Genomic DNA, 27,850 nt, shown 5'->3' with positions numbered 1-27,850 from the left:
CAGAATTCTGCATTTTGGTGCATATCCTTTAAAACATTGATGAGCTGCTGCTGCACTGTTGATTCCCTTGTATTTGGGAGGAATCATCTGCCTTTCTGGCAACTCTGATCCAGCCAAGAACCATCAGTTTCTGTGGGTCAGGGATGGTTTTTTGGTTTTGTGTGTGTGTGCCAGGAGGAGTGGGTCAGGTCCTGCATGCCCTGGCTGCTGCAGGTAGGAGAGCTATTTCAGCAGGCAGCACCTGGCCAACTTGGAAATTATTCTTTTGCAACCTTTGCAGTTACCTGGGACGATTTTCTGGGCCAGTAGAGGTGCTTTTACTGTCCCAGCTCATCCAGTTCTCTGCTCTCTTTAATTTCATTGTGATGGCTTGTACCCACACACACTGCTTCTCTTGTCATCTTGCGTTGCTGAGCTGCAGCTCTGCCCTTGGATGCAGCCCCTGCAGCGCTGCCATCGCATTTGGAACGTGCTCTGGGCAGAGTGTCAGAGCAGAGCTGTTTCTCTGCAGCCCAGCGGTGAGGAAGGGTGGCTGTGTGGGGGTGTCTGTCTCCGCTCCAGCAGGACCCACCAGCCAAACCCTTTGGTGAATCGCAGGGAGGCTGGAACAAACTTCAAACGTGCTCAAGGCTCTGCATGAGGCTGTCAGGCTGTAATTTGTGGCTGGCTTTGCTTCCTCTCCTCGTCCTGCTGCAGCCTGAGTGGAAATGCAAAAGAGTCTGAACGGCAGGCCACTGTGGAAAATGCCTCTCTTTAGTTATTTGGCTTGTTTTGGGTTATTTTTCTTTGCAAAGAGAACACTCCTCCTGCAGAGCTGGCGTGGCTGCAAAAGCAGAGCCTGCAGGGGCCTCTGGCTGGCCTCCAGGGGTTGCCAAACTGGGATTCCTCACGCGCCCCACTTGTGCAAAGCACAGAACGGGGTGACGTGGAAGGAATTTGTGCGCTGTAGGCGAGACAAAAGTGAGCATCAAAACCAGCCCTGGTGCTGGCCCAGCCCAACTGGGCGGTAGGGAGGCAGCTGCCAAGTGAGTCATGCGCGCAGCAAAGTCCCTCGCTGGGCTCCTCCTGCTCGCCTTCTCCACTCCGAGCACATGGCTCCCAGAAAATGGGGCTGAAAACCAAGTTTAGGCTGGGCAAGGCCTGCTTCTCCTCAGCTGCAGCCAAGTGACTCAGCTGTGTGGCACTGCAGGCAACGATCCCTCCTGAGAAGCCTTATCTGGGAGGTTTATCTGCAGGAAAACCCCAAATCTCAGCAAAAGCAGAAGGTGGAAGGCAGACAGTGGCTGCAGCTCGTGCCCTCAGTGCCAGTGTCACATCTGCTCCCAACAGGCTGAGATATCCTTTGGAGTTTCCCTCTCCTCCAAACATTCACAGTAGTCAGCTGCTGCTTGAACTCTTGATGCCACTTTATTGATTCCATTTTTAAATGAGGAAACTAGCAGGCAGTATGGCAAGACCAGGAAAGCTGTGTCATGGAGACAATTTGTTAATGCCAGATATTGAGAGAGGGGGGAAAAAAAAGGGTCCCAAATCAATGGGAATTGGCAAATCTCCAGGAAAACCTGGGCTAGCCTGAAATGCTGACAGACTGGGGGTAGAACCTGCTGGCTCCAAGCTACTCCTTCCTTCCTTCCGCCTGTCCTTCAGCTCCCAGAAGAAAAACACCCTGCCTGCTGAAACAGCTCTCGTGTTCCAGACAGTCTTACTTAACCTCCTGTTAAATATCCTTCACAAAGCTCCTTTTTTCTGGTGTGTGCTTTCCCAGGTTAGGAGCTGGCTGCTGGTTGGAAGGTGGAGGTGCCTCATCAACACTTTGTGTGCACTCCTGAGATAAGGGCAGCACACTGAGCCCTGCCTGGGCAGGGTGGCTTTAGAGCTGGGTAAAGGTTGCTTGTTTAGTCTGGCCAAAATTGGGGGTGGCTTTCTGCCCCGCTGATTCAGTCTGGGTGCACCTGGCTCCAGTTTGGGAATTACCCAAGAACCTGATGGTGTGATAGCAGAGACTCTGGAGGCTTCAAAAGAAACTCCTGTGGAGGGGCAAAGGCTCTGTGCAAGCATCAAGTTCCCCTGATGTGGTTTGTGAAGAAAATCATGGGAACTGGGGCTCCTTAGCCGGCCTTTTAAAAGGGTCTTATAAGGAAAGGAGAAATGTGTGTTAGCAGGAAAAAGTGAAACAGAACAGATCCACTTCCTCCTCTTCCCTGTGCTGCAAGTAAACCTTAAATATTATACACAAGAGTGAGACTTGAAAAATGAACATGTAGGTAAGGCCCTAATAAGGTAAAAATGTGTGTCCTCAGATGAAGGGCGGCATCTGGAAGGTGCCCACAGGTGAGCTGGGCACAGACCAAGCTCCTTAGATGGGAGAAGTTTGTGGGAAGCTGAGCTGGTTCAGTTTGCTGAACAATGCTTGGTTTTTTTCTTTTTCCTCTGGGTTAGTTTGTTTTTTTTCAGTTAGCTGCATCAGTGTGTGAAAAATGCATATTTTCTGATTGGCTTTTCACAAAAATTAAAATGAATTTTGTATGTGTTGTGTTAGAAAGTAATGCTGTATTAATTCTCTTAAGTAGTGTGTTAGATATAGTTTTAGGTTATAACAAAATGTTAAAATAGAAACTGTGCTATGTAAGGTGCTTTTTTTTCCTAAAGAAAGGACTTGCAGTGAGATAGCAGCCACAGCACACTCAAATCTTTCAGAGAAAGATAATTTATTGCTCCATTATCAGGAGAAATGAACTTCCCACCTCAAAGGCACTGTCAGGATTCAGAGGAAGAAGCTGACACTGACCAGACAGAATCCTGTGTTTGAATGGAATTTATGCATCGTGTATGAATATGCAACAGGCTATTACTTTTAAGGGTCCAAATTATTACTACTCTAATTGTATTACTGTTTTATTAACCATTTTATTACTATTAAACTTTTAGAAACAAGTGATTGGCTTTTTTCACAAGTGTAAGAGGCAAGGCAGGAGCAAGAGGCTGGGAGACAGCAAGTGAATGCAGGCTGTTCTTAATTAATTTAATTGCTGCTCATTTGGAGCACAGGGACGCCTGGCTGCCCTGTGACAAGGAAAAAGCAGCATTGCCGTTGTGTCCCGAGCCAGGTGGGAACCCCATGAGGGGAAGCACTGGGGTGGCACACACCCACTGTGACGTTTGGTTCTGCAGAGACCTCACAGCACATCCCGCTTATCTGAAGGAGGTGTGGAAAATGCCAGTCGCTTGTTTTTAAAATTTTTTAAAAGTTTAATAGCAGTAAAGTGGTTATAAAAACAGTAATTAGAGTAGTAATAATTTGGACAATTTGAATTAGGACAATATGAGACAATAGAAACAAAGAGTTATGGACGTCCAGGTACCTCTTTCTGGGCAAAATAAGCCCAAAAAAGGCCCCACGTTAACAGAGGATTAACCCTTAAAAGCAACAGCCTGTTGCATATTCATACACCTCATCCATGATGCATAAATTCCATTCCAACACAGGATTCTGTCTGGTCATCACCAACTTCTTCCTCTGAATCCTGACAGCACCTTCAAGGCAGGAAGAAGTTCGTTTCTCCTGATAATGGAGCAATAAATTCTCTTTCTCTGAAAGATTTGGGTGTCCTGTGGCTGCTGTCTCACTGCGAGTCCTTTCTTTAGAAAAAAAGTATCCTACATAGCATAGTTTCTATTTTAACATTTTGTTATAACCTAAAACTATATATAACACACTACTTAAGGAAATTAATACAGCATTACTTTCTAACACAACACATATAATATTAATATTTGCAAAAATTTTTCACAGAGGCCACAGGGAAGCAGGAGAGGGATTCTTCGCCAGCAGTGGTACAATTTGAAGGAGAGATAATTTAGGCTGGATATCGGGAGGAAACGTTTATTACTGGGAGGGGGTTGAGGCACTGGCACACGCTGGCACAGGGAGGTTTGTGGATGCACGATCATGGAGCTGTTCAAAGCCAGGTGGGAGACAGTGGGAAGTGCATGGTATTGGATCGGAAAAGGCGCATTCCAACCCCTTAACTCTGTGTCTCCGTGTTGGTGCGTGCCTCAATCACGCGCTGCCAGCCTGGCTGGTCTGCGGGGGGAACTCCCGCCTTTGGGACTCCCACTGCCTCAGGGCAGCAGAGGCAAAAATCGCCTTGAAGGCTTTATTTCTTCCCGGCTAGACACCGCTGTTAGCACCGGCGGGGGCCGCAGGCGGCTTGGGGAGCAGCAAGGGGCTTGGGGAGCCGCAGCTCCGGCCTCCCACCGCACGCGCCCGGCCGCCATTTCCCGTTCCCTCAGCGGCCCCGGCCCCTCACAGCCCCCGGTCCCGCCACTGCGCGTGCGCGGGGGGCGGGGCAGCGCGCGCGCGTGCGCGCCCCCGCCCCTATATAAGGGCGGGCGCGGGCGGTGCCGGCGGCGCCGCATTGCAGACGGGCACGGCGGGGGAAGCGATGGCGCGGCCGCTGATCCTCGGGCTGCTCAGCCTCCTCGGGCTCCTGGCCGCGGGTAAGCGCTGCCCTCCGCCTGCCGAGCCCCTTCCCCATCCAGCTGAGCCTCGCTGGGCTCGGGGAGGGCGCCCAGCGTGCTCGGGACGAGGGGCGAAGGCCGGCCCTGAGGCTGTTTATAAGGGAGCAGCGATGAGGGAGCGTGAGGGCAGTGCGGGTTTCTAGGGCGCCTTCGGGGTGGCTGTGATGGAAAAACTGTCTTTGGAGGGGGCAGAGTCGCCCAAAAATAGCCCCAGGGCAGGGAGAGGGGGGAGTCCCCGTGAGGATCCGGCCGTTCCCGCTGCTGGTGGGGAAATAAATGCTTTCCCCATGGAAGCGTGCTGGTTGTGCCCTCTCGTCCCACAGAGCCCAGGCTGCTGGCGACATTGGGAGGGATTTTGTTGTTTCCCTGCCAGCAGCGCTGTTTATCTCCGCCACTTCGGGGATAGATGGCTGCTAATCCTCTTGCGGATGGCGGGAGGCTGCCTTGGCTGTGCTGTTTCTGCGTTAGGATCTCCTGCTCCCCATGGAAAATTCCGCTGGTTTTGCTGCTCGCCGTCTCCTTACCTGTTGTTGCTGAGGGTGAAAGTGGTGGGGGATGGATTATGGTCTCCCTTTAGCTGTAGGATTCGAGGTTACAACATTGCAGAAGCTTGACAGAAGTGATTCATAGTCTGGGGAGCAATAATACGCCTTTAGGCTGTGGGATGCAATAGCTAGAAAGCCCAAAATGTAAGGATTTATGCAGTGATGTCCACATTTACTTGCAGAATTTTCTTCTAAATTAGACCATTTAATATTAAAACTTATTTGCTCACGAGCTTAACCTGCACCATTTCAAAAGTAAAAAAAAAAAAAAAAAAAAAAAAAAAGAAGCCCAACTGGCTGTTTAAAGGCCGTAGGAGTAACCAGCTGGCACAGTACAGTAAATAATCATGTGAAATTTTCCATGATTGTACGTGAGTTTTGTCCTTTATTGTAGTTGTAATGTTATAAAATCGTAGGATGGCCTGCTTTGCGAGGGACCTTAAAGGTCATTTAGTTCCAACCCTCTGCCTAGGACAAGGGACACTTTCCCCTAGATATACTGATAATATTTAATATGCTGATATGTGGACAGTTTAATGGGTTACCTCAGAATTTTCATGCAGGAAGCAAGAGAGCAACTCTCAGCTTTCCCTCTGCGTGTTTATGTGCTTTCACAGTGTCCTCTGAGTCTGCTCCGCGCTGAATTAGCTGCCATCACTTGCCACTCCTTCTGGGACCGCTTCCAGGTGGCTGAAACCATTGCAGTTTCTTGGGCTCTGAAAGTGAAAAGGCTTCACCTTGAAGTACCCACCAGCTTTCCCATTAGTGTGTGCAGGGAAATTGTAATGAGAAACCAGTTCAGCAATGAGGGTTGGCTTGGCCTACCTGCTAAAGGCATGTCATGCAGCTGAGGGCAGCAGCAGACCAGTCAGGCCTGTTTGTCCTCAGAAGCTACTGTTTTTACACAAATAAACAGCTGTCTTTTCTCACCAGGGCTCTGGGCGCTCATTGCCTCACCTGCCGTGCAGATTTCCCCGAAGATTTTTTGCTGCAAACACCGGTCTGTCTGCCCAGCTGGCTAATCAGCTGTGCAAACATCCAGCCACCCTTGTCAGATCCTAATGGAGTCGCTTGGCTGCCCGACGGGCCGTGAGGGTTTTTGGTTGACCTACTTACAGGGCTTCTGTGCATCTTCCCTTGAAGGGAGGCATTAAAGCAGGGTGTACAGGTCCTGGCATCTCCGGACTACTGATGTGCACTCTGATTGTTTCTTGTCTTGGAGGCCAGGCAGGGTGTGCTCTTAAAGCAGGACTCAGTTTCTCTTTGAGTATTTCCTCCCCTACCCTTTTTGCTAAATTAAAAGTTAGGCTGGGAGTGGAAAGTAAAAACTTGGAGGATATGATTTTTTTCACATCCCTCCTCCCCTAAAATAGCAGACTTAAAACCTTGTAAGGAAGGCAGATCCAAGTTAATGTGTAATTCCTCTAGGAAACGCTGGTCAGATTATATGGGGGGGGGCAGGAAATTTGTGAGCTGAATTAGCCTGGCTTGAAACTTTCTTGAGGATATGGATGAAGCAGGTAACTGGGCTGCCCTGTAGTTTGCAGGCTTGTTCTGCTGTGAATGTGGTTTCTAACAAAAAAAAAGCAGCCCAGTGGTGCAGATTAAATTAGGAGAAGAGGGGAAGGTGTCTTGTGCCCACTGCAGGAAGGACACTGAGGTGCTGGGGCACATCCAGAGAAGGGAATGGAGCTGAGGAAGGCTCTGGAGGGTAAGTCCAGGTTGGGAATCAGGAGAAATTCCTTCTCAGAAAGGGCTGCCCCGGGAAGGGTCTGGAGGGTAAGTCCAGGTAGGGAATCAGGAGAAATTCCTTCTCAGAATGGGCTGCCCAGGGAAGGGTCTGGAGGGCAAGTCCAGGTTGGGAATCAGGAGAAATTCCTTCTCAGAATGGGCTGCCCAGGGAAGGGTCTGGAGGGCAAGTCCAGGTTGGGAATCAGGAGAAATTCCTTCTCAGAATGGGCTGCCCAGGGAAGGGTCTGGAGGGTAAGTCCAGGTTGGGAATCAGGAGAAATTCCTTCTCAGAAAGGGCTGCCCCGGGAAGGGTCTGGAGGGTAAGTCCAGGTTGGGAATCAGGAGAAATTCCTTCTCAGAAAGGGCTGCCCAGGGAAGGGTCTGGAGGGTAAGTCCAGGTAGGGAATCAGGAGAAATTCCTTCTCAGAAAGGGCTGCCCCGGGAAGGGTCTGGAGGGTAAGTCCAGGTTGGGAATCAGGAGAAATTCCTTCTCAGAAAGGGCTGCCCCGGGAGGCAGTGGAGTCACGGCCCCGGAGGTGTTCAGGAAATGTCAGCTCTGGTCTGGATGGCAGCGTGGTGATTGGTCACAGCTTGGGCTCGGTGATCTTGGAGGTGTTTTCCTGACCCAAATGCTGCTGTGATAATACACAAATAAAGTCAGTGTTTTCCTGGAGGAGTAGCTGGCTCTGAGGCACGGTCAGGCCGTCGCCCTGATAGCGCAGCAGTCATGTGCCCTGTGCAAACCTGCCCTTGCACAATCCATCCCCCGCCTGCTTGCCGGGCAGGTATAAATAGAAAGGGCTGTTGGCTGTGTCTCAGGAGCCGGGCCAGCCGCGGGCAGCCTTTCTGCAGCCCTGCTCATGCACCTCTGGCAGCCCCCAACGCCGAGGGGATGGAGGGCGGAGCCGGCGAGATGGGGCTCGTCAGCAGCACTGGATGTGTCACCTGATGGCAGCTGAGCTATTTCAGGGAAGGCTTTTCTGCTGTAAAATGCAGGGACATCTTGGTTCTGTATCTGTTCCTGCTGCCTGCCGTGGGGTTTGTTCCAGTATCTCCTGTTCTTCTCATTCTTCAAAGCAGCTTGGGGCCTTAGAACTCTGACATAAAAAGAGACTTTGTTTTTTCTTTCTTTGTTTTTCCTGATTGCTTTCTTTTAATGGAGCAGCTTTTAAGTGCAATTTGTTTGCTGCTGCTAAAGTATCGGAGTTCCTGTTGCAGTTAAAAAGGCCACATTGAAGTGCGTGTGTGTATTTTAGGGCAGTGCTTCTCTGTGTTTGGTCATGAGGCAATGTTTAGTTTCAGATGCCTGACAGCAGATTTTCCCAGTCTTTGTGCCGTGGATGTATTTGTCTAGTGGGAAAGGAATGATAAATACAGGATTGCTGCAGAGACTCCCATGAAATCTGTGCCCTGCATCCCCCCCCCAAAAAAAAACCCCTCAGAACAAACCCAGAAAGAATGAAGATGGACCACAAGTATGCCCCAAACATTTTAGAGTATTTTTACAGGCATCTGCTGCAGGGAAAAATGCTGCTCATAACTTTTTGGGAATTATCTTAGCATAGTGTATGAGGCCACTTACTCTTGATGACTAGCAGGTGCCCTGGAACATCCACTTATGTCCAGAATCTTCTGATTCTGCTGCAGGAAAATCTCAAGCAGCACCTGGCCAACTTGGAAATTATTCTTTTGCAACCTTTGCAGTTACCTGGGACAATTTTCTGGGCCAGTAGAGGTGCTTTTACTGTCCCAGCTCATCCAGTTCTCTGCTCTCTTTAATTTTATTGTGATTGCTTGTACCCACACACACTGCTTCTCTTCTAGGGAAGAGTACACCTAGGAACACCTGAGGCAGAGGCAGTGTGCCAAAATGAGAATGAGTTCCCAGCTTTGAGGAAGAGCCTGCTTGTGGTGTTAGCTCCAAGCTCTTTTATTGCCCTTCGTGCTAGTTAGAAATGTTTCAAGTTTAGTTTTCCCTCAGTAGATATTGGACAGGATATTTGTAACCGGAATGCTGGTAACAGCATTCTTCCACTTTTTCTTCAAATTGCCTGTAATCCCTCAAATGTTATGGTCACTTTACTGCCTCACTAATCCAGAGGCCCTTCAAGAGTCACTGGTGTGTGATGTGGTTACAACTTTTGAAGTTTTTCTCATTAACCGACCACAGAGGCTGTGGAATAATGAGCCTTTCAGATAACTTCAGGTTGGGGTCACTCCTCCTTCACTTCTTGGCACTTTGTGAACTTTGGTGAAGAGAAGTTGATCCCTCTTGACTTTTTAGCTTAAACACACTTTGTTTCTGCAAGTGTCAAAGGACATGAGGAAAAGTCAGTAACTGGCAGAGCAAGATGGCACAGGCTGATGCCTTTGCTTGCTCTGTGGTGTCTCTGGGAGATAATGAATTTTTAATGTTTTTTAGCATTGCAAGTAGGACAGCCTGGGAATGACAGTCCTCCTGATGAATAGGTTAGTACCTATTGGACACTCAAAAAGCAAGAGAGTTGACAGCAAACTAAATGATCTTCACATTTGACTTCAATCCATTGAGTTGAACAGCAGCTCAGCACTTTCCTTGGGTTTCTTTTTTTTTTTTTTTTTCCAAATTACAGGTTAATTTGTCTGTAACCAAGGGTTTTTCTAGCAGTTGGGTTTGGAGGAGGCTGGAGTGTTCAGGTTGAATTTCTTTGTGTTCTGGGTGGTTCATCCCTTGGCTCTTTAGGGAGTCTGGTCTGGCCCCTCAGAATCCCTTTTCCTTATATAAGGTGTTAAATTTTAAGTGTCATTTGTAGCTTCAGTGCAGCCTTGGAGGGGATTTCTTAAGGTGTTTTTCTGAGAATCTGGGGGACAAAATCCAGACTGGCTCTCTGTGGAAGAAGAGTGAGACACAAATGCCTGAGGGAAGGGAAGGTGTTTTCCAAGACAGGTAATTGCCTGGCAGTTTTCCTGTCGCTCTCCTTGCAGAATGGTAATCCAGCCATTACAAGCTTCCTTCCTTTTAGCTTCCTGTTTCCTGGGTGAAGAACTGGGCTGTGCTTTCACACACAGGGCTCTGTAAGCCAAGTGGAAAAGGTGATATTTTCTGAGGGAGCCATCCCCTCTACTTCCCCAATTTGTGTCTGCGTGTTACAGCAAACTTGGTAAAGCAAAGACTCTTTTTTTCTTCTGTTGAAGGAGCCACATCTGAAGTGCTTCAGGCAGGGAGAAACCAGTGAAGAGGACGAGTAAAGGAACACATTGGCCTTCACAGATAAATAAACTTGTTTGGTGCTCTAAAAACAGTGAACTTGTTCCTCAAGAACTTGAGGAAATAGGGTGAGCATGATACGTGACTGTTGAGAGCTGATCTACAGAGAAAGGAGAAATCCATTAAAAATGGATGACCTTAGGTAAAGAACAATATAGGAAATAGAGAGATGCCAAAGATAACAATCCAGGTAATTCCCTTGGGTTTATCTTTATATGTTTACTCTGGGGATGTGAAATACCATGTTAAGGTGTTGCTCTTTTTGTAGCAAAGGCTGTTTGGAGAGGAGAGTTAAAACTATTTATTCTGAGACAGCACAAGGTCTTAACACACTTCACTGGCCTGTTTACTTTTGTTGTAATATAAGTTAATATACAAGGGAAGATTCTTTTTATAGTGTAATAGGAGAGCAAGCTAAAACAGTAGAGATTTTCCAGTTATTCTTTTCTGAACCTGCGGGATCTGAATAAATCCAGAGTTTTTTAGCTTTGATTCTATTTTTCCCAGGATGTTCAGAAAGGGAAGGTGGATACTGTTGCAATGGAGGTGTATCCTTTCATATTAGATACAATATTTCAAACAAATTTCCCAGAGTACCGAACAAACTTGTAAGAATTTAACAATGTTTGAAGCCACTGTGGGAGGTGTCAGAAAGGAAGCCATGATGAGTGTGTGTTATCTTTGTTCTGTAGCTGCTCTAAAATGTGCCAGCCATGTGCGGCCTTAACAAACAAAACTGCTTACTCACTGCCTGACTGGAAAGATCTGTACTGAAAACATTAAAATTTAGAGTTGTCTTGACACACACAGCCAGCGAGGCTGATAGCTGAAAATAATTCTGAAACATGGTATTTTTGTCAATCACTTAATAGTGATCTATTGTTAAGGCTGTGAGGAAGAAGGAGCAGGACGTTGTGCTGAAGCTGGTTCAGATCTGAAAAGTCATACAGTGACAGGATCTCAAAATAATCAAACAAACCCTGAAAGCTCACTAAGAGCCTGATCAAGCAATGCAAGTTACAGCATGAATGCCTCCATTTGCCTTTAAAACACCCTCCTAAATCAGGAGTTGGAGAGACTGCTTGGAATGACTGTTCTGGGAGTTGTATAGCTCAGTTTTGTAGTTTACAGTGTGCTTCAATGGAGGAGGAGTAATTGTCTTTTGATAAAGGCATGGGTTAAAAGTTGGGAATCCTTGATTCCACTGTTTAAACTCCAGCTCTTGACTGACTTCATTCAGAGCCTGACTCTGCCTTCCAGAGCCTTCCCACCACTGTTCAGTGCCAGGATCTGAAAGGGAAGAATAACTTTCCCTCAACCAAGTGTATTCTTGTTTATTGTCACCCTGCCAGAGCTGACAGCTCTTTGGCTGGCCACTCTGGCTTTGAAAATTAACTATTCTTAGGGCTTGCGGATCAATAATGCTGGAGTTTGGAATAGGCTGTAAATATTTTGCTAACCATACATTATTGGAGGCTTTGAAGCCTTACTGCTGCACTCTCCCTGCTCAAGGATAATATGCAATGAAGCTTTTTACTGGGAGAGACGGTGACACGCTTCAAGCTCTTGTGTGACAAAAATCAGGCGTGCAAAGCACGTTTTTCTTAAAATAAGTGGGTCATTCCTCTGAAGCCCAGTGCAAACAGGCTTTATAAATCAACAGCTGAGCAGGCTGCAGAGTGCCACCTATAAAGCAGCGTTTATCTGGCTGTTTGGTGAGTGGTGCCCGTGTACCTTGTAGATGCACTGGTGATTCAGCTTGAAATCGATCCTCTAATGGCCTACAACAAGGCATGAGAAATGGGAAAGTGACTGTTCATCTGCTGTAACATTGCCACAAGCTTCATAGGAATGGAACACCTGAACTCCTGCCTCGTGGCTGACAGAGTAATTTTACAGGGTTTTGTGAAGTGCAAACAGCATTGATGTAGAGGCAACACCTGTCCAGCTAATAGGTTTGAGCAGGTTGGGTTTATGTTTTGTTTTATTTTGTGTTTTTTTCGTTTCTGTGAAGTTTGGCAGCAGTGCCTTGTAGGCTTGGACTGTGGTGGATTTCTTTGGAGGCTGCCTCCTGTAGGATTTTAGGAGTCGCCTCTTGATTGGTTACTGCAATGTGGGGCATTGTCTCCTGAGGAAACTTACTGACACATAGGATGGATTTAGAAACTGGGAGAAGTTGTAAAGTGCAAACAGGTCCAGACAGCACAATTAAAAAAATTGAAAGCTTGGAAAGTCAGTGAAAACATGCATTTGATTCACTCATCCTACTGATTGCTCACAGTGCAGATACTTTACATTTCTTCACCAACACTGTCCTGAGAAGATATTCTGGATCTTACTTGAAAGCTCTGTAGTTTGCATGGCAGTCCCACGTGGGATGGGAGGTAATGTCCAAAAAAGGACTGGTACATTTTTCACCCCCACAGATTTTTCTGTATGCAGTTGAAGACCTAACCAAGAGAGAAAAAAGGAAGTCTAAATAGATTTAGTGGGTTTCAAAAGTATGCTAGAACATTCCTTAAGAACATTCTTCAAGCTTTCTGTTTATGGTCAGTGTTTTGGTCTGTACCTGCTCTTCAGTCTTGCATGCAATGTGTGCATTGTTGTGGCTCCTAATCTGGAATCTGTCCTCCCTCTCTCACTGGCTGTGTGAGAACAGGATGCTTCATGTGGGAGGAGGAAGGCAGGCAGCAATCACAGGCTGGCTCAGAGCTGAAGTGCCAGTAGGGCAGGAGAACAGGGAGCTTGCAGCTTTGGCAATCAGCTGTCTGTAGGGTAATGAGCAGCTTTTCTGATTTAATTAATCTGGTGGCTCTTGTGTGCTAAGCAAAGTGAGGTTTTGTGTGACCGTGTTCACAGGGGTCTGAGGATGAGGGAAGAGATGAGGATCTGACTCCATGTTTCAGAAGGCTTGATTTATTATTTTATGATATATATTATATTGAAACTATACTAAAAGAATAGAAGACAGGATTTCATCAGAAGGCTAGCTAAGAATAGAATCAGAAAGAATGATAACAGAGGTTTGTGTCTCGGACAGAGAGTCTGAGCCAGCTGACTGTGATTGGCCATTAATTAGAAACAACCACATGACACCAATCCCAGATGCACCTGTTGCATTCCACAGCAGCAGATAACCATTGTTTACATTTTGTTCCTGAGGCCTCTAAACTTCTCAGGAGGAAAAATCCTAAGGAAAGGATTTTTCATAAAAGATGTCAGTGACATAGCTGTATGTAGGGTAAACTTCTGTAATGAGCAGCTTTGGTGTTTCAAATCATCTGGTAGTTCTTGTGTGCTAAGCAAAGTGAAGTTTGGTATTTTGGGATTTTAATATTTTTTTACAAAGGTGGATGATGGGGGAGCAGACTCCTGAGGTGCTGAGGCTCGGGAAGTTCAACCTTTACACCTTTTCCAGTTTTTTTTTGTTTTTTCTTTGATTCTGTAACCTGGTTTTGGGACAGGCCAGAAGTTTCTGGATTGCAGTGAATAAAGAGGTGGTTATTGAGGCACCTGGGAAGGCTGACTGAGTTTGCTCTCTCCGGCAGCCGTGGCCAGCCCTGTGCTGTGGCAGAAGGAGTGTGCCAAGGGGCCCGAGGTGTGGTGCCAGAGCATTCGCACGGCGTCGCAGTGCGGGGCACTCAAACACTGCCAGCAGAACGTCTGGAGCAAGCCTGCCGTGGTAAGTGCCGGCCTCTGGGAGCCCCCAGCCCCACCTGGGCTCAGGTGGCTGCTGTCCACACGCTCAGGGAGACTTCCCGAGTCTCTGATGGGAGTTAAGTGCTGCATCAGGCTCTGCTGAGCTTGCTGTGCCTTAATTTGGGTGCTGGATGGAGGTTGCTTTTCACTGCTCTGCCTTGCACAACTTGTCGGCTGACTTCTCCCGTGACCTGTTGCACAACCACCCAGCAATGTATGGAATGGAGCTAGTGGATTTCACTTGTCCCTCTGCATTATTACTGACTCCTCATTCAGAGGAGTCTTTTCTGAACTTGAGCAATTATTATGAAAAGGCTGTGTGTTTGTTTTGGTCTTTCTCAAAGGTTAAAATTCCCAGAAAGATGCACCATATGCTAAATTATGGAAGGCATGACAGAAAATAATAGTGCAAATGTTACATTTAGTAACACCTTTTGATGCCCCATACATATTCTCTAACTTTTGCAAGTTTAAAGAAAGGCCTGGAAATACCAACCAGGCACGATGGAAAGCAGCAGCCTGAGCTTGCAGATGGCTGAAATGCAGCTTTGGAGTATGCAGCAGGCTTCCCAGGCAAGGCACTCAGGGCAGTGGTGCTGGGGAGTGCAAGGTTCTCAGGAGCAGTTCAAGCCTGTATCTTGTAATGCATGGGCCTGCTGTCTCCAAGGTGTCCCTAAAATGACATTTCATTCACTGCAGCACACTCTACTAGATTGTTACTGAGGCAGCAGCTACATGACCTGTATGGAGATGGGAGAGTTATTTGAACTGAGTACATTTTTCCAATAGATAATGGATTTGATTAATGTGGCCCCTTCATCTTCCAGTTGAGTGGAATGTCCATCTGCAGATCACTGTCTGCGAAGTTCTTACATTGCCACCTATCATGCAGGGCATACACACATCATTTTCTCATTACTTTACTAGATGCAGCTGTAGTTTGGGTATTGTTTCACAGTTTTCTAAGGGAGAAAAAGATGTTTTACTTACAGATGCATCCAGTCCACATTGGCTATATCTGTGCAGAGATACTTCAGTTTCAGGAAAAGCAGGGGAAGGGAGGAATGTCAGAGTACAGCTACAATGGTTGAAGCAGCCTGAAATGTTATGAGATTTCTAGCAAGTGTGAACTCTGAGGGAAAAGGTAAAAGGAGGTGGTGTCTTGGGGCAATCAACTTTGTATTTCAAGGGACTGGGAGGAGGTGAAATGAACAAGTGCTAGCATGCCAGCTTTCATCCAGCATTGGTTTACTGACGAAACTGTAGCTGGACATGCCTGAAATAGCCTCACTCTGTTTAAAAATACCTCTCCCCACCCTGGCCTCACCTTTCTTCCTTAATTCCAGATGCAATGTTTGCCGTTTGTGCTGCTGTTCACACTCTGCTCTTAGAGGCACTCAATTCTTTCTCCAAGTAACTCTGCTTCTCTCTCCAGAGCAGTATTCCCTGTGACTTGTGTAAGGAGCTTGTGACAGTTGCTGGCAAAATCATAAAGGATAATGGCACTGAGGTAAGCAAAGCTCCTTTTCTCCTCATCCCAAAACACTGTTTGGTTTCAAGGTCTCGTGGTGAGGGGGTGGAAGAATAATCTGTGGTGTTTTCCTAACATAAGCAGCAGATGTTGAAAGGGACTAGAGTGCATGTGGAAGGGCTTTTAAACAGCCTCTGCTGGTTTAGAAATTAGCAAATTCTAGAGCCTCCCATGCCTTAACACATCCCTGATTGACTGTAGATACTTAATAAAGCTGTTCTTGTACCAGCGGGGCACCAATATTAAAAGGTGGGGTACTGCAGTCTCCAGCAGTGGGTGGTTACAACAGCTGCCCTTTTTTTGGTTTGTGGGCACTGCTTCCCTTTTTCTTTTGTCAGCCTGTGGGTACTTTATATAAACAAGTCACTGTCCCATCAGCCCAGAAGTTCACTTTCTTCTCTTAATGGTAAATGTTCTGTTCTGGCAGGGCTGGGCTGTGCAGGCCACACGAGCAGTGTGACATGTTTGTGCTGTGGCAGGGTCCCATCGAAGCTCCAGAACTGGGGAAAATGTCTCTGTAGTGTAGAACTCATTCTAGTTCTGCTTGTTGCCACCTGGACCTACCTGGGTCTGAGGAGCTTGTTTCAGGCTTTGTATTGTGCATTCTGGGAATGGAAGGAGCATTTGAGAGAGAGATATAATCCGTCTCTGCTCACCTCATCTTTGATAGGATGAGATCCGCTCCTACCTGGAAAAGACCTGCGAGTTTCTTCCTGACCCAGGCCTCGTCTCCGAGTGCAAAGAAATTGTGGATTCCTACCTACCAGTTATCATGGATATGCTCAAGGAGGAGCTTGTAAGTAGAAAACAATTTTCAGCTGTTGGTCTTAAAAGTTGTGCTCCCCTTGATGCCAGAATTTCTCTTCTGCCTCGGATTGTGCATATGAATCCTTTGTGGATCACTGGCACTGTTAGTTTGAAGACTCCTTCCTTGCTATGAAACATTTTCCCTGTCTTACCATGTTTCAGCTGAATGGCTCTCTACTCTGAACTTTAAAAGTGACATCAGTTTGGAGCTTTGTGTGTGTATCTTGTCTCCCCCAGGACAAACCTGAGGTCGTGTGCAGTGCCCTTGCTCTGTGCCACTCCCTGCAGAAGCACCTTGCATCGATGAAGCTCCAGAAGCAGCTGCAGACCAACAAGATCCCAGAGCTGGATTTCTCTGAGCTGGCATCCCCGTTCATGGCTAACGTGCCTCTTCTCCTCTACCCTCAGGAGGAGAAGCCCAAGCAGAAGCCTAAGGTAAGCCTAGGACTAAGGGCTGTTCTAGCGTGGACCATTTGTATAGTCTTGGATTAAGTTCTGCAGTCTGCAGAGGCAAGTCTTGTGCTGTGCTGTTGCCATCCAGGACTGTGATAATCAAGCAGATTTTGCTGGAAACAAAATTTCTTCTGAGAGAAAGCTTGGGTTCAAAGGTTCACAGGAAGAACAGCTCTTCCCATATGGTGAGCAACCTGCTAGCTGTGCCCCTCAGGGGATGCATTTGTCTCTGAATGTAAGGGCGACAGACTGGATTGGAAAAGAACAAATAGGTGACAAAGGGGAATAGATGTGGCAATGAACTTGGTGCACGGGCTGAGTGTTGACAGCAAGCCAGGGTGTGGGAGTTGAGCAGTGAGTGGGCTGAGAGCAAGCTGCTGTGGGTGGAGCAGGTAAGATCTATGCCAGATTTAGAAACTTCCCCTCTGTGGTCTGTAACAAAACCAAAAGATTTGAAGATTGGGTATCTTAACTATTATCTTGGCTTTGGAGCCAAGTAGGTACCTAATCTCCATCTAGTGGCTGCCGCACACACAGCAGTGGCTTGTCTGTCTCCCTACTAGCTGAGGCTTCAAAGTGTTCTCCAGAGTATTTATTCAGGTTTGTACATAGCTCAGAATGGTTTGTGAAACTTGGTAGTAACAGGAGCTTCTGAAACATGTCATGTGAAGTTGTGTCAGCTTGAGTTTCCTTTCTCTCTTTGTCCAGGCCAGTGGTGATGTGTGCCAGGATTGCATTCAGCTGGTCACTGATGTTCAGGAGGCTGTGAAGACAAACTCCTCTTTTGTGAAATCCTTGGTTGCTCATGCCAAAGAGGAGTGTGACCGTTTGGGACCTGGCATGTCAGATATGGTAAACTGTCCCTTTTGATTGGAAAATTCTGGTCCTGTAAGCAAACATAAAACAGTTTGTTCAGTGCCTTAATCCCCCGATCATATTCTCTATTTAGTATTACAGAGGAGATGCTGTAGCATGTGTTAACACAGTGTAACAATACCACCACTGAAATTGTAAACTTTGTGGTCAGGAAAGTTAGGTGGGGTATGTGGGACTGGGGAGCAGGAGAAGGACTCCAGATTGCTTCTAGCCTTTTCCACAAACATGGTCTGGGTGGGTAATGGGGTTGTATCAATAGGGGCTGGGCCTTTTTGTCCTGAGAGGAAGAGAAAAGGTTAAGCAGCTACCTGTGCAGCAGTTTTGTAACCTGAAATACCATCTTGTATTTGGGCCAAGCTCTAAAAGACCTGTTGTTATGCAGTAGAGCAGGTAAATTAATACCTTGAGATGTATTAGAAAATTCTAGATGGACTCTGCAGCACAAGTGGTTTGGTAGTCATGAGACTTTCTCTTCCCACTTTCTGCAGTGCAAGAGCTACATCTCTGAGTATTCTGACCTGGCCATCCAGATGATGATGCACATGGTAAGATCAGCAGAGTGCAGTATTTGCTCTCAGTTCATTTTTCTGGCTTGTGTAGCTAACTTCCTTGGAAACAGGAAATGTGCACTGCAGTAAAACTTTGGGGAGGGCCCTTGCTCTCTAAGTCTTGGTGTTAATGCTTTGAACTTTGTGTTTTTTCGATAGCAATTTCAGTTTCAGGATGCTTTAGCACATTTCCTTCCATTTTATAATCACTTTTGCAGTGCAAAAGGCACTCTAATCCTTTGAAATATGAAGATACATTACACATGTTCCTTTATATTCTTTAATCTCAGTCCTGTGCTTACACAATTTTCCCCCTCCCCCAAATACTGTGTTAAGGACATAAGAGTTGGCTTTGTCACAGTATTGCAAAATTAGTTTCATTAATTAATAACCTCTTTGTCCAGAGAGCTGAGGGACTTCAAAAAACATGGCTAAGCCTTTTCTGAGTGCAGCCTGTGGATGCCACAGGTGACAGAACAAGCTACAGGTGAACACCTGGCTGACTTGAATCTGAATTGGGCAACATAGTGGCCTTTTCTTGTTTCCAGTTGCCACAGGCTCTTAGAAGCTCATCCTATTCTTAAACATTTGATGGAGAAGTCAATGTTTGCTCCAACAGCACTTAGTTTCTCATTCTCAGCATTGCAATGCAGTGTGTTGTTAATGGCTGAAATTGGAATATGAGCACGCCTTGTGTGCATCTGAGTGTTGGCCAGACTCTCTGGAGGTAGGCTTGCCCAGGATGCCTTCATAACTGCAGATGAATAATGCTGGTTAGCACTGTGCAATTAAATGTGAGTTGCTGGAGCTGAGGATCTTTGGGGTGGGGACTGTGTCATATTCCATTGTCTTTGTGCAAAGAATATATGCAGTTCCAAGTGCTTGATGTGTTTTTTTCTCTTAACTGTTATCTTCAATTTCTCCTTTCTTCCTCTGTCTCCAATCTCCCCTGCCAACAGAAGGATCAGGTAGGTGAGCAGCTTGCCTGTGGTGATAGCCTGCTTGTAGTTCACCCTTTGCTCTTAAAGGCCTTGTAGTTCACTTCTGGCTCTCTTAGCTGTACACTTGGTGTGACTGTGCTCAGTGCTGACAGATACAAGGGATATTTATGTGATTAAAACAGAGACTAAAGGCTTCCTCCAGTGCATCAGTCCTACTTCAGCTCCAGATACCACTTTGTGCTACCAAGATCTCAACTTGATTATGCTTTGGTCAGTAAACAGAAAATATCCTCCCTCCTACAGAAGAAGGATAGATGTGGAACAAGCATGCCAGTGGCTCCTGGCAGCTGCTGGTTTAAACTCTGGGCTCCAAAGGGCTTGAGCAAAGCTGTCCCCAGCTCTTTCCTTGGTTTACCTTTAAATCTAGGACAATGGTATAGATGTTTGAAGTATATAAACTGAAAGCTTCCTAGAGCAATTTGGGCTTTTAATTGAAGCTGTCCTGTGGGACCTTGTGTCTGTCACCCTTCTGTGAGGGAACCTGTGTGTATGTGGGTGTTGCTGTAACATTAATACCTGGAACTGCTTCTTACAGTGCATGAACCAAAGGGCTTGACTTAAAGGTGCTGCCTGGAGTGGTCTGAAGCAGCACGGTGTCTCTGAGGTGCTGCTTCTGCCTGTGCATGAGATTGTGGCATGATGTGTTAATATTAACTCTGGGATAAGCCTCTGCTGTAGGAAGCTTGGAGCAGGGGGAGATGTGATCTTCTAATTAGCTGGAGGACCAAGGGTGTCTTTTTCTAGCTTTAGGTGAGAAGATGCAAGTTCTGTGTCTCACTCTGTACAGCCTATCTCACTTTGGGTGTCCTCTCAGAACAGTTTGCCTCATGTCTGGCATTTCTTTGTGCATTTAGTAATGTATGTTCCAAAAAAGAAATGCATGAAGAGTGTATTTCTTTGAGAAAGGAAACCTTTTTACAGACTTGGTTCCTGTTTGCTGTTTTCTCTTACTGTGAGAACACTGCAAGTACAATTGTTGCAGTACAAATGGTTAGCCTTGGGTTTTAACAAGCTCAACTTTTGTTTCTTGTAGGCTGTGTTGAGTAATGAGAGAAATTGTTTCTGTTTGCAGAACATGATGTTTCTGGCAGCTTTAAAGAAGGTAGCTTGTGGATGAGGAAAGAGGTTCTTCTAGGCATTTCTCTCAGCTTCTGGGTGAACTCTGAAGTCAGGATAATTGGCCTTTCCTGTGATTACTTGAAGCTGGGGAGCAGCTTTGTGGATGCAGCTCTGATGTGATGCTGCTGGTGGCTTGTTCTGGTGTTGGTAGCTCTTAAGTCAACTCCTTTTGAAGGGCTTGCAAAGTGTGGGCTCATGTTTTTTTTTTTTTTTTAATGGGGTTTTTAACCTCTTCCTCTTTAACAGGAACTGCTAAATTCCATCCAGTAGCTGTCCTGCCTATAACCTTACCAAATGCTTTGGCAATACTTGAAGTAGAAGTAGTCATGAAACTTTGTGTTGGAGCCTATCAAAATTTTGCTCTCTGTGCCTGCTCACAGGCTCTGTAGAAAGGGCAGAGACTTCTAGTCTTTAAAAATTGCTTCCACATCTCTTTCCAGCAACCCAAGGACATTTGTGCCATGGTTGGGTTCTGTCCTTCTGTGAAGTCTGTTCCCCTTCAGCCTCTGGTGCCAGCTCAGGTGGTTCATGAGGTGAAAATGGAAATTGTGGAGGTAAGATGGGCTTTTTGTACTGTGCTTTCCTTTCCTTTTTGCTTTAGTGTAACAAACCAGGTGAAAAAGATGAGCTTTCATGCACAGAATAGTCTAAGTTTCCCTGCATATAAATTCCTGGCCTTTTCTTGTTTCTGATGCTGATTTGTGAAGTAGGAAAGCTGATTGATTTGTTTGAACAGCAGAGCCTGCATTGAACCAGAGCAACAAGGTAATGCTTTAGGATTGAAAGGAGAACTCTTGTTCCAGCAGTTCTGAATGACACATTAAATGTAAATTTTCAGTTTGAGTTTTGCTCTTTGTTTGGAGTAATGCTGTGATCCCTTTTAAAAATGGGGCAGCACTCTGCATGTGCAGGTGAGGGATCAGAGTCAGAATGCTGAAGCTCTGAGTTTGAAGAAGCACCTTGGCTTCTCCAAAGGGTATTTTTGCAAACAGGAGGGTGCTCTCAATTCTAGGAAGTGTTGTCCTCCATTAATGTATTTTAAAAACCACTATATATTTCCCTTGACTTCTGTCTCTGTGGGATTGTTTATTGCTTTGTGTCTGCTGAGTTCAACTCTTTGTACAGCCTGGGGTTGTAGTCTTAAAATTAGTCATAAAAAATGCCTGTTCATTCAGACAGGCTTTTTACTGAGTCCTTTGAGGCTGGTTTTGGGTTCTGTGTGACCTTTTGAATACAGCCCAAAGTGAGCAGCTAGGTAAATGCTGTTAGGAGTTGTCCCTGTCAAATGTGGTGCAGTGCTGATTTATTGTGTGTGTATTTCTTCTTCTGTGTACTCAGAAGGCCATAGTTCAAGAGAAGGAGAAGACTTTTTCCTTGTGTGAAATCTGTGAGACGATGGTGAAAGAAGTGACTGGCCTCTTGGAGAGCAACAAGACAGAGGTGTGTGAGGGGTGGGCATTGCACCCTTCCAGCTTTGGCTGGGGCAGGGCTGCACTGAAGGGGGAAGGAAAATCAGTTCTATTGCCTGTTTTCACTACAGCAACATTTCTGTCCTGGGTGGGACACAAGAGGTGTGCTTATAAACTGAGTCAGACCTCTGTCCCTCATTTTGTCCCCCTGGCCTGTGCTTCAGGAGGAGATTGTGCACGAGATGGAGGTGGTGTGCCGCCTGTTCCCGGGCAGTGTCAAGGACCAGTGCAAGGACTTCATCGAGGTCTATGGCCAGGCTGTGATTGACATGCTTTTGGAGGCAACAAATCCTGAAGCTGTGTGTGCCATGCTGAAGTGCTGTGCAGCCAGCAAGCTCCCCCAGCAGCCAGGTGGGTGAGGAGGGGTCTGTGGTGTTCAAAATGAGCTGCTTCACCTATGATGAGATCTCTTTTGAGGACACTGCTGATACTGCCTCCTTCCTTCTCTTTCTCTTTACCCAAGCACTGATGTTTGCTTTGGTTTTTTATTTCCCTTCTCAGTTGTGGTGAAACCTGCAGGTGGCTTCTGTGATATCTGCAAGATGGTGGTGGCTTATGCAGACAAAGAGCTAGAGAAGAATGCCACGACAGCTGAAATTGAAGCTTTGCTGGAAAAAGTCTGTCACTTCCTGCCAGAGTCTGTCAGTGAGCAGGTAAGGTGTTTGTGCCATGGTCTTGGTGTTTACATTGGTCCTAACACTGACACTTAAGCTCAACCTCATTTTCTGAGTGTTTCATCTGACATTTTGTCTATATGCTAATTTTAGGTCCGTCTCTCAAGTGTCTCTGCTTCTGCTATAAATGTCCAGGTACTCCTCACAGAGGTCTCTGTGTTTGGCCAAATGCCTTGTCTCTGGCTGGAGACAAACTGTCCACAGGTGCAGCTGGGACTGGCTTGTGTCCAGCAACCTGAACCTTCTCAGGTTTTTCCCTGTACTAATTAACATCAAAGCACAGCAGCTTCTCCTGTCCAGTAGAGCAAACAAAAAAAGGGAGGAAAGGCTTGATCTGGGGCAGTTGAATGACCTTGCTGTGTGGCAGCCTGCCTTCCAGTCAGGGCAGGGCAGATGGAGATGAACAGAAGGATGAAACACAGAATCCTGGGATGCCTTGGATTGGAAAGGACCTTAAATCTGTCTAATTCCACCCCCTTGCCATAGGCAGGGACATCTTGCAGAGTGTTTGGGAAAACTAGAGAGCACTTCTCTTGCTGGTTTTTGTAACAGCATTCTCTGCTGAAGGCTGGGAGGAGTTTGGGGTGCAGGGGATTAGCTTTGCTCAGTTCCCATCCTTGGAGCTGGCAGGCCCTTGAATAGATGTCTGCTTTAAGGCTCTGAATTGACTGCCTGGATTGTTGCACTAATTTGCAGTCAGGAAAGGTTTGCCTGGAAATCCTCTGAGAACAGTGGCTGGGAACACTTGAAGGTTTTATTTTTTTTTCTCAACACTGATCCTGCTCAGGGGATTAATGAAGTAATTGAAGGTAGGCTGGTGTAATTCCAGTGGGACACGTGTTACACCACTGATATCAAGATTTACCTGAAAATCTTATTAGGTGGCTGCTGAGTGTCAGCAAGTGGCAACTGCTTGTGAGTTTACTGGGGATAGAGTAGAGGCTTAAAGCAGCTGTGGAACAGCTCTTCCTGCTGTGAGGCTGTTTAATAGCTGTGGTTGGTTTATTAATTGGTGCTGTTTGTCTCTGCTGAGAGCAGCAGCATCTTCCCCAGCTCTGGAGCCAGCTCTCCACTAGAGGGAGAGAGGCTGTTCTGGCAGCCTGTGCTCCTGCTGCAGCCTTGTCTGAGGGAATAACTCGAGTCCCAGTGCCTGGGAGTCCTTGCTGCTGTCCTGCTCAGGGAGTTTGTCTCCAGCTGGTTCTGTGTGCTTCCCTCTTGAGACAGGCGTGATCTCCACGATCAGAGATGAAGCTTTGCAGTCAAAGCTTCCTCTGCTTGGTTCTTTTCCCAGAGCCTGTCCTGTTTGGTTCTTTTCCTTGTGAGACCCTTTATCTCCTCATAGTGTGTCTGCAGGCAGGTATGAGCTGGCAGAAACAATGCTGTAGTTGTGTGATTAGTGCCTGACTCCTGTGCAGAGCTCAGGCCTCTGCTTTACCCTTGTGGAGTGTGGTGTTGGGGTGGCACACAGGCCTGCCTGCTGCAGCCCACACATTCCTCTGCTTTCAGGGGCTCCACAGGAGAATCTCTCACCCTGTGCTTTGTTACAGTGTGTGCAGTTTGTGGAGCAGTATGAACCCGTGGTTGTGCAACTCTTGGCAGAGGTGATGGATCCCACTTTTGTTTGCACTGTGAGTATTGGGTTTGGTTTTATTGAGGGCAGGCTCTGATACAGTCCTGGGTGCCTTTCAGTGCCCAGCAAGCTGAAACTCTGCTGGGATCAAAATCAGCACACTGAATGCTTGGAGCAGGCCCCTTGTGCAGGGGCTGGGGCTGCCTGAATGGCCAGCTGTGTGACTGCCAGCCCAGCAGCAGAAAGGCAGCAGGACAGACTGCCAGGAGTTACCCACTGCTGGGGTTCAGTGACAGCCTGGGATGTGCCCTCAAAGTGACATTTCCTGAGAAAGGTCCCCCTCCAGAAGATCTGTTTTTCCAAACTTGATACGAAGGAGTTCCATAGCTGAACCCTGCCCTGGCTCAGGTTGCCTGGCTGCTGGTTCAGCTGCAGGTGTGAGCTCAGTGGGAGCTCCTGCAGCTGCCTCAGTGCAGCTTCCACACTCCCTCAGGTGCAAGCTCAGCCATAAGGCTGGACTGGACATCTCTTGGTGCACTTGGGAAGGTGCTGACTGTGCTGGTGCTCTTTTCCCAGAAACTTGGAGTGTGTGAGTCAGCTAAAGAGCCTCTCCTGGGGAATGATGCCTGTGTCTGGGGTCCCGGCTACTGGTGTAAGAACATGGACACTGCTGCTCAGTGCAATGTAAGTAAAGCTGCCTTGTGCCTCCAGTTTCCTTCTGAGCCTTGACAGCTCCTTCTGAGCCAGTTTTGGCTTCTACTCTACTTCAAAGTGGATGAACTCCAGTTCAAAAGGGTACTAGTTTGATTAGAGGGTGTTTCATAGCTCTTAGCTTTCTCAAAGCTGACTTTCCTCTCGTTTTTGTGTCCCACACCTGTCTGCCAGTATTTCAGAATCTATAGTAAGGTACAGTGTCAGCTTTATATTTAGTCAGTGTTCCTGCAGCCAACAGACCATGTCACAATCTCTCAGCAGGCTCTAAAAATTGGCTTCCAGTGTTGCTTTTTGTGCCAGGCCTTAATGGCTAAGGGTCATCAGCCTTCTTTCCTAAAGCTCCTTCCTGGCTGCTGAGGCTCAGGATGTTATTTATTCTAGTCCTCTTTGAAATCACTTACTTTAAGAAAAACAGGTTTGCTCCCAAGATCTTGGCTCAGGATGAGGTGTTGAACTGCTTGTTTGCAAACTGGCTTTTTTCCACTAATATCAGCTATTTCTCCCCCTTTAGGCTGTTGATCACTGCAAACGTCATGTGTGGAACTAAAAGAAGAATTTCCAGTTCTGAAAGTTTGCCATGGCTCTTAGGAAATGTGGGCCGAGGTTGGCAGAGAGCTGTATCTCACCTGTCCCTCCTCTCTGCCTCATTAACAATTTGACCTTCAAGTTCCTTTGTTGTAACTCTTCTGTAGCAGTGCTGCTGTTGAAGGATCAGATTTTCATTGTTGACTTAACAAAGATACTTCTGATTGTACAGTTTAACCCATTATGCTCCTAAAAATAGTCAGTGTGTTGTAGATTTTTTTTTTTTTAATTGGTAGGCTGAAGTGTTTATGTGCTGGGAAGAATGACAGAGATTGTGAAATGAGACAAGGCTCTTATCTTTTAATTTTTAAAAAAAGAGCAAGATAGCAGCTAAACTTTCAAATGTCTTTCTGTAGGCAGCATTGGGAATTTGCATTTTTAACATCTGGCTGGAATGTTTATTTTCTGTGTATGGGAACTCTAAGGGATAATGTTGAATCTGGGAATCCTTTTGGCTGGAATTTTCAAAGCTCTGCAGATGCAGAGGAGTGGGCTTTGTGTGCCCTGCTACCTTTCCAAGTCACTGATAATTAAAAAGATGCATTTGAATGATGAGCCTTTTGCATTTGAGTGACCACGCTTGTGGCTGGTGGCGTTGTTCTAGCTAAGGAAAACCCTCCCGCAGCCTTTGATCACATCCTTCTGATTTCCTTGGGCTGCTCAGCCCCAGCACGGGTGTTCTGCTGCCAAGCCCAGTCCCGTGGGATGTCAGTTTCCTGAAGCATGCTGGTGTACCTGAGGCATGACTCCCTTTCTCCTCATCCTGGTTGCTCAATCCTGCTTGGTCTTGGAGCTTCCCACAGGCAGCCAGCTGGGTGCTGAGGAGGTAGCATGAGCTGGCACTGGCAGATGGAGGAGGATCGAGCCAGCAGGAGCTGGGAGTATGTCAGAGGGAGCTCAGCACCGAGGGTGGAATTTGTGGAAAAACGGGTTTTATTGTAACCTGTTTGTTCCCTGCTCTGCTTTTCCTCTCACAGCATATTTCAGTCATCTAAAGCTTGAGAGGTGCTGTGAGGCCTGGGGGCACCTCCCACTGCTGCCCACCCACTGTCCCTGACGCCCTGCTGAGTAACTGCAGGTATGAGTTGTTACCCAGAGCTCCCATTCCTGCTGGGAAATGCAGCAAGCACAGACGGCAGGTGCTAGGAGCACTAGAGGAGATATTTAAAGCTCTGCTGGCACACTTGACAGCCTGCCTTTCACACCTCTCTGAAATTCCACTGAAATGGCCTAAAATCCCCCAAAAAAGCCTTCAAGGCAGGCTTGCTACCCGGGGAGCATGGCAGGCTTTGGGGTGAGGATCCTGCTTGTGCTGCTTGGGCCAGACCTTGCACTGGGTGTGCATTTCTGATCAGGTAAATCCCCAAAGCAGGGGCACTGAGGTAGCTCTGAGCAGACCTTTGGGACGGAGCAGCTGGGCAGATGTGGAGCTTTGAAAATTCCAGCCCTGTTCAGAAAGATTCTGGTAACTCCTGCTGTTCCTGTGGTGTGTGGGGCGTGCAGGAGCTCCAGTAACAATGCTGTAGCAGCAAGTAGAGTATTTGTCACTGGAAAACCACTGGACTGCAGGTCTTTAGTTGATCTGTGTGCATAGTAGAAGCCTGGGCAGTGCTGGCAGATGGCAACAGAGGTTGTTCTCCCCTGTCTCCTGAATGCTGAAGCACTCATGGCTTTATAGAAGAGGAAAAAAGAGGAAAATTTCCCCTAAAGACATAAAATACCTACAGCTTTCTGTCCTGGCAGGCTTGTGCAGTGGTTTGGTGGTGTATCCCAGATGGAGCAGATGGCAGATGGGCTCTGTCCCTCGGGCAGTGCTGCCCTGGAGGGACAGGCTGTGTGACACCAGGGCACGGAGTGTGGCATTTGGTGTTTTAAACTGGATGGTGTGGGTCTTTCCTGGGGGAGGTGGGGCTGCACTGGCAGCCTGGCAGGGTCGTGGGAAGGTTTTATTTTCCTGGGTTTTTAGTAGGATTCATGCTGGGCAAGGTGAGCCAGGGGAAGTCCTGTGCTGCTGCTGCTGGGAGTCCCTTTAGTTTTCTCCCTTCCTGTGGACTGTGGCACCCGACCTGCTTGAGTCATGCTGGGGAGACACTGTGCAGTTGCTTTCTAAAGAACATTGTCTTGATTTTTTTTTCTTTTTTTTTTGGTCTTTTTTTGGTTTTTTTTTTGCACAAAAGCTTCCTTAATGAACAATAAAAACTTCTGTAAACCGATAAGTTGCCGTGTTTCATTTTTCTCCGTGGCAGAGTTTCTTGTCGAGGTTCCCCTTGGCTGCAGGGCCAGGAGAAGGCCCATCCCAAGGAATCTGGGGCTGAATGGATTCAGTTCCCATTATGCTGCGTGTCCCATCAAGCCTTTGTTCTGCAGGTGGAAGAGGCTTGCCTGGGATTGCTGCCTCCTTTCCCTGGACAAACACAACGCCTGGTGTGAGGCAAGAGCCCCGTGTTGCAATCCTGCCTTGCAGAGGGACTCTTGATACCGGCCTTGCCTGCTGACTCGCACTCAATGTGGCTTCCCCTGTGTCCTCATTCCCTGCTCGGCTCCAAATAAAATGTAAAAATGTCAGTCAAAGGCAGAGAAATGAAACATAAAAGTGTCATTCAAAGGTGCTGTCACGTGGCCCCGGGGCAGTTCTCCCTGTGTGTGCCCACCCTCTGCAGCCAGGTTAGCGCCGAGCAGCTGCTTCTGACCTGCTGGGAGTACCTGCCTGCCTCTGGTCCCTCCCTCCCTGCCTCCCTGGTGATGATTTTATAATCAAGG

General features: G+C 47.1%; 1 protein-coding gene across 1 annotated transcript; it reads left to right on the top strand.

Annotated features, from left to right (window-relative positions):
• The first annotated feature begins 4,421 nt into the window (after nt 1-4,421).
• On the top strand, nt 4,422-27,303 carry LOC131561601 (prosaposin). Its single transcript, XM_058810954.1, has 14 exons — nt 4,422-4,500; nt 13,593-13,726; nt 15,179-15,253; nt 15,945-16,070; nt 16,319-16,516; nt 17,243-17,386; nt 17,899-17,955; nt 20,519-20,632; nt 21,420-21,518; nt 21,712-21,898; nt 22,049-22,200; nt 23,769-23,849; nt 24,368-24,475; nt 25,017-27,303. Exons 1-14 carry the CDS (start codon nt 4,446-4,448, stop codon nt 25,050-25,052), a joined length of 1,566 nt encoding a protein of 521 aa, XP_058666937.1. The 5' UTR covers nt 4,422-4,445; the 3' UTR covers nt 25,053-27,303.
• The last annotated feature ends 547 nt before the right edge of the window (nt 27,304-27,850 follow it).

The sequence above is a fragment of the Ammospiza caudacuta genome, chromosome 9, assembly GCF_027887145.1.
Source record: "Ammospiza caudacuta isolate bAmmCau1 chromosome 9, bAmmCau1.pri, whole genome shotgun sequence".
Lineage (NCBI taxonomy): Eukaryota > Metazoa > Chordata > Aves > Passeriformes > Passerellidae > Ammospiza > Ammospiza caudacuta.
This window is presented reverse-complemented; position numbering and strand designations above follow the sequence as displayed.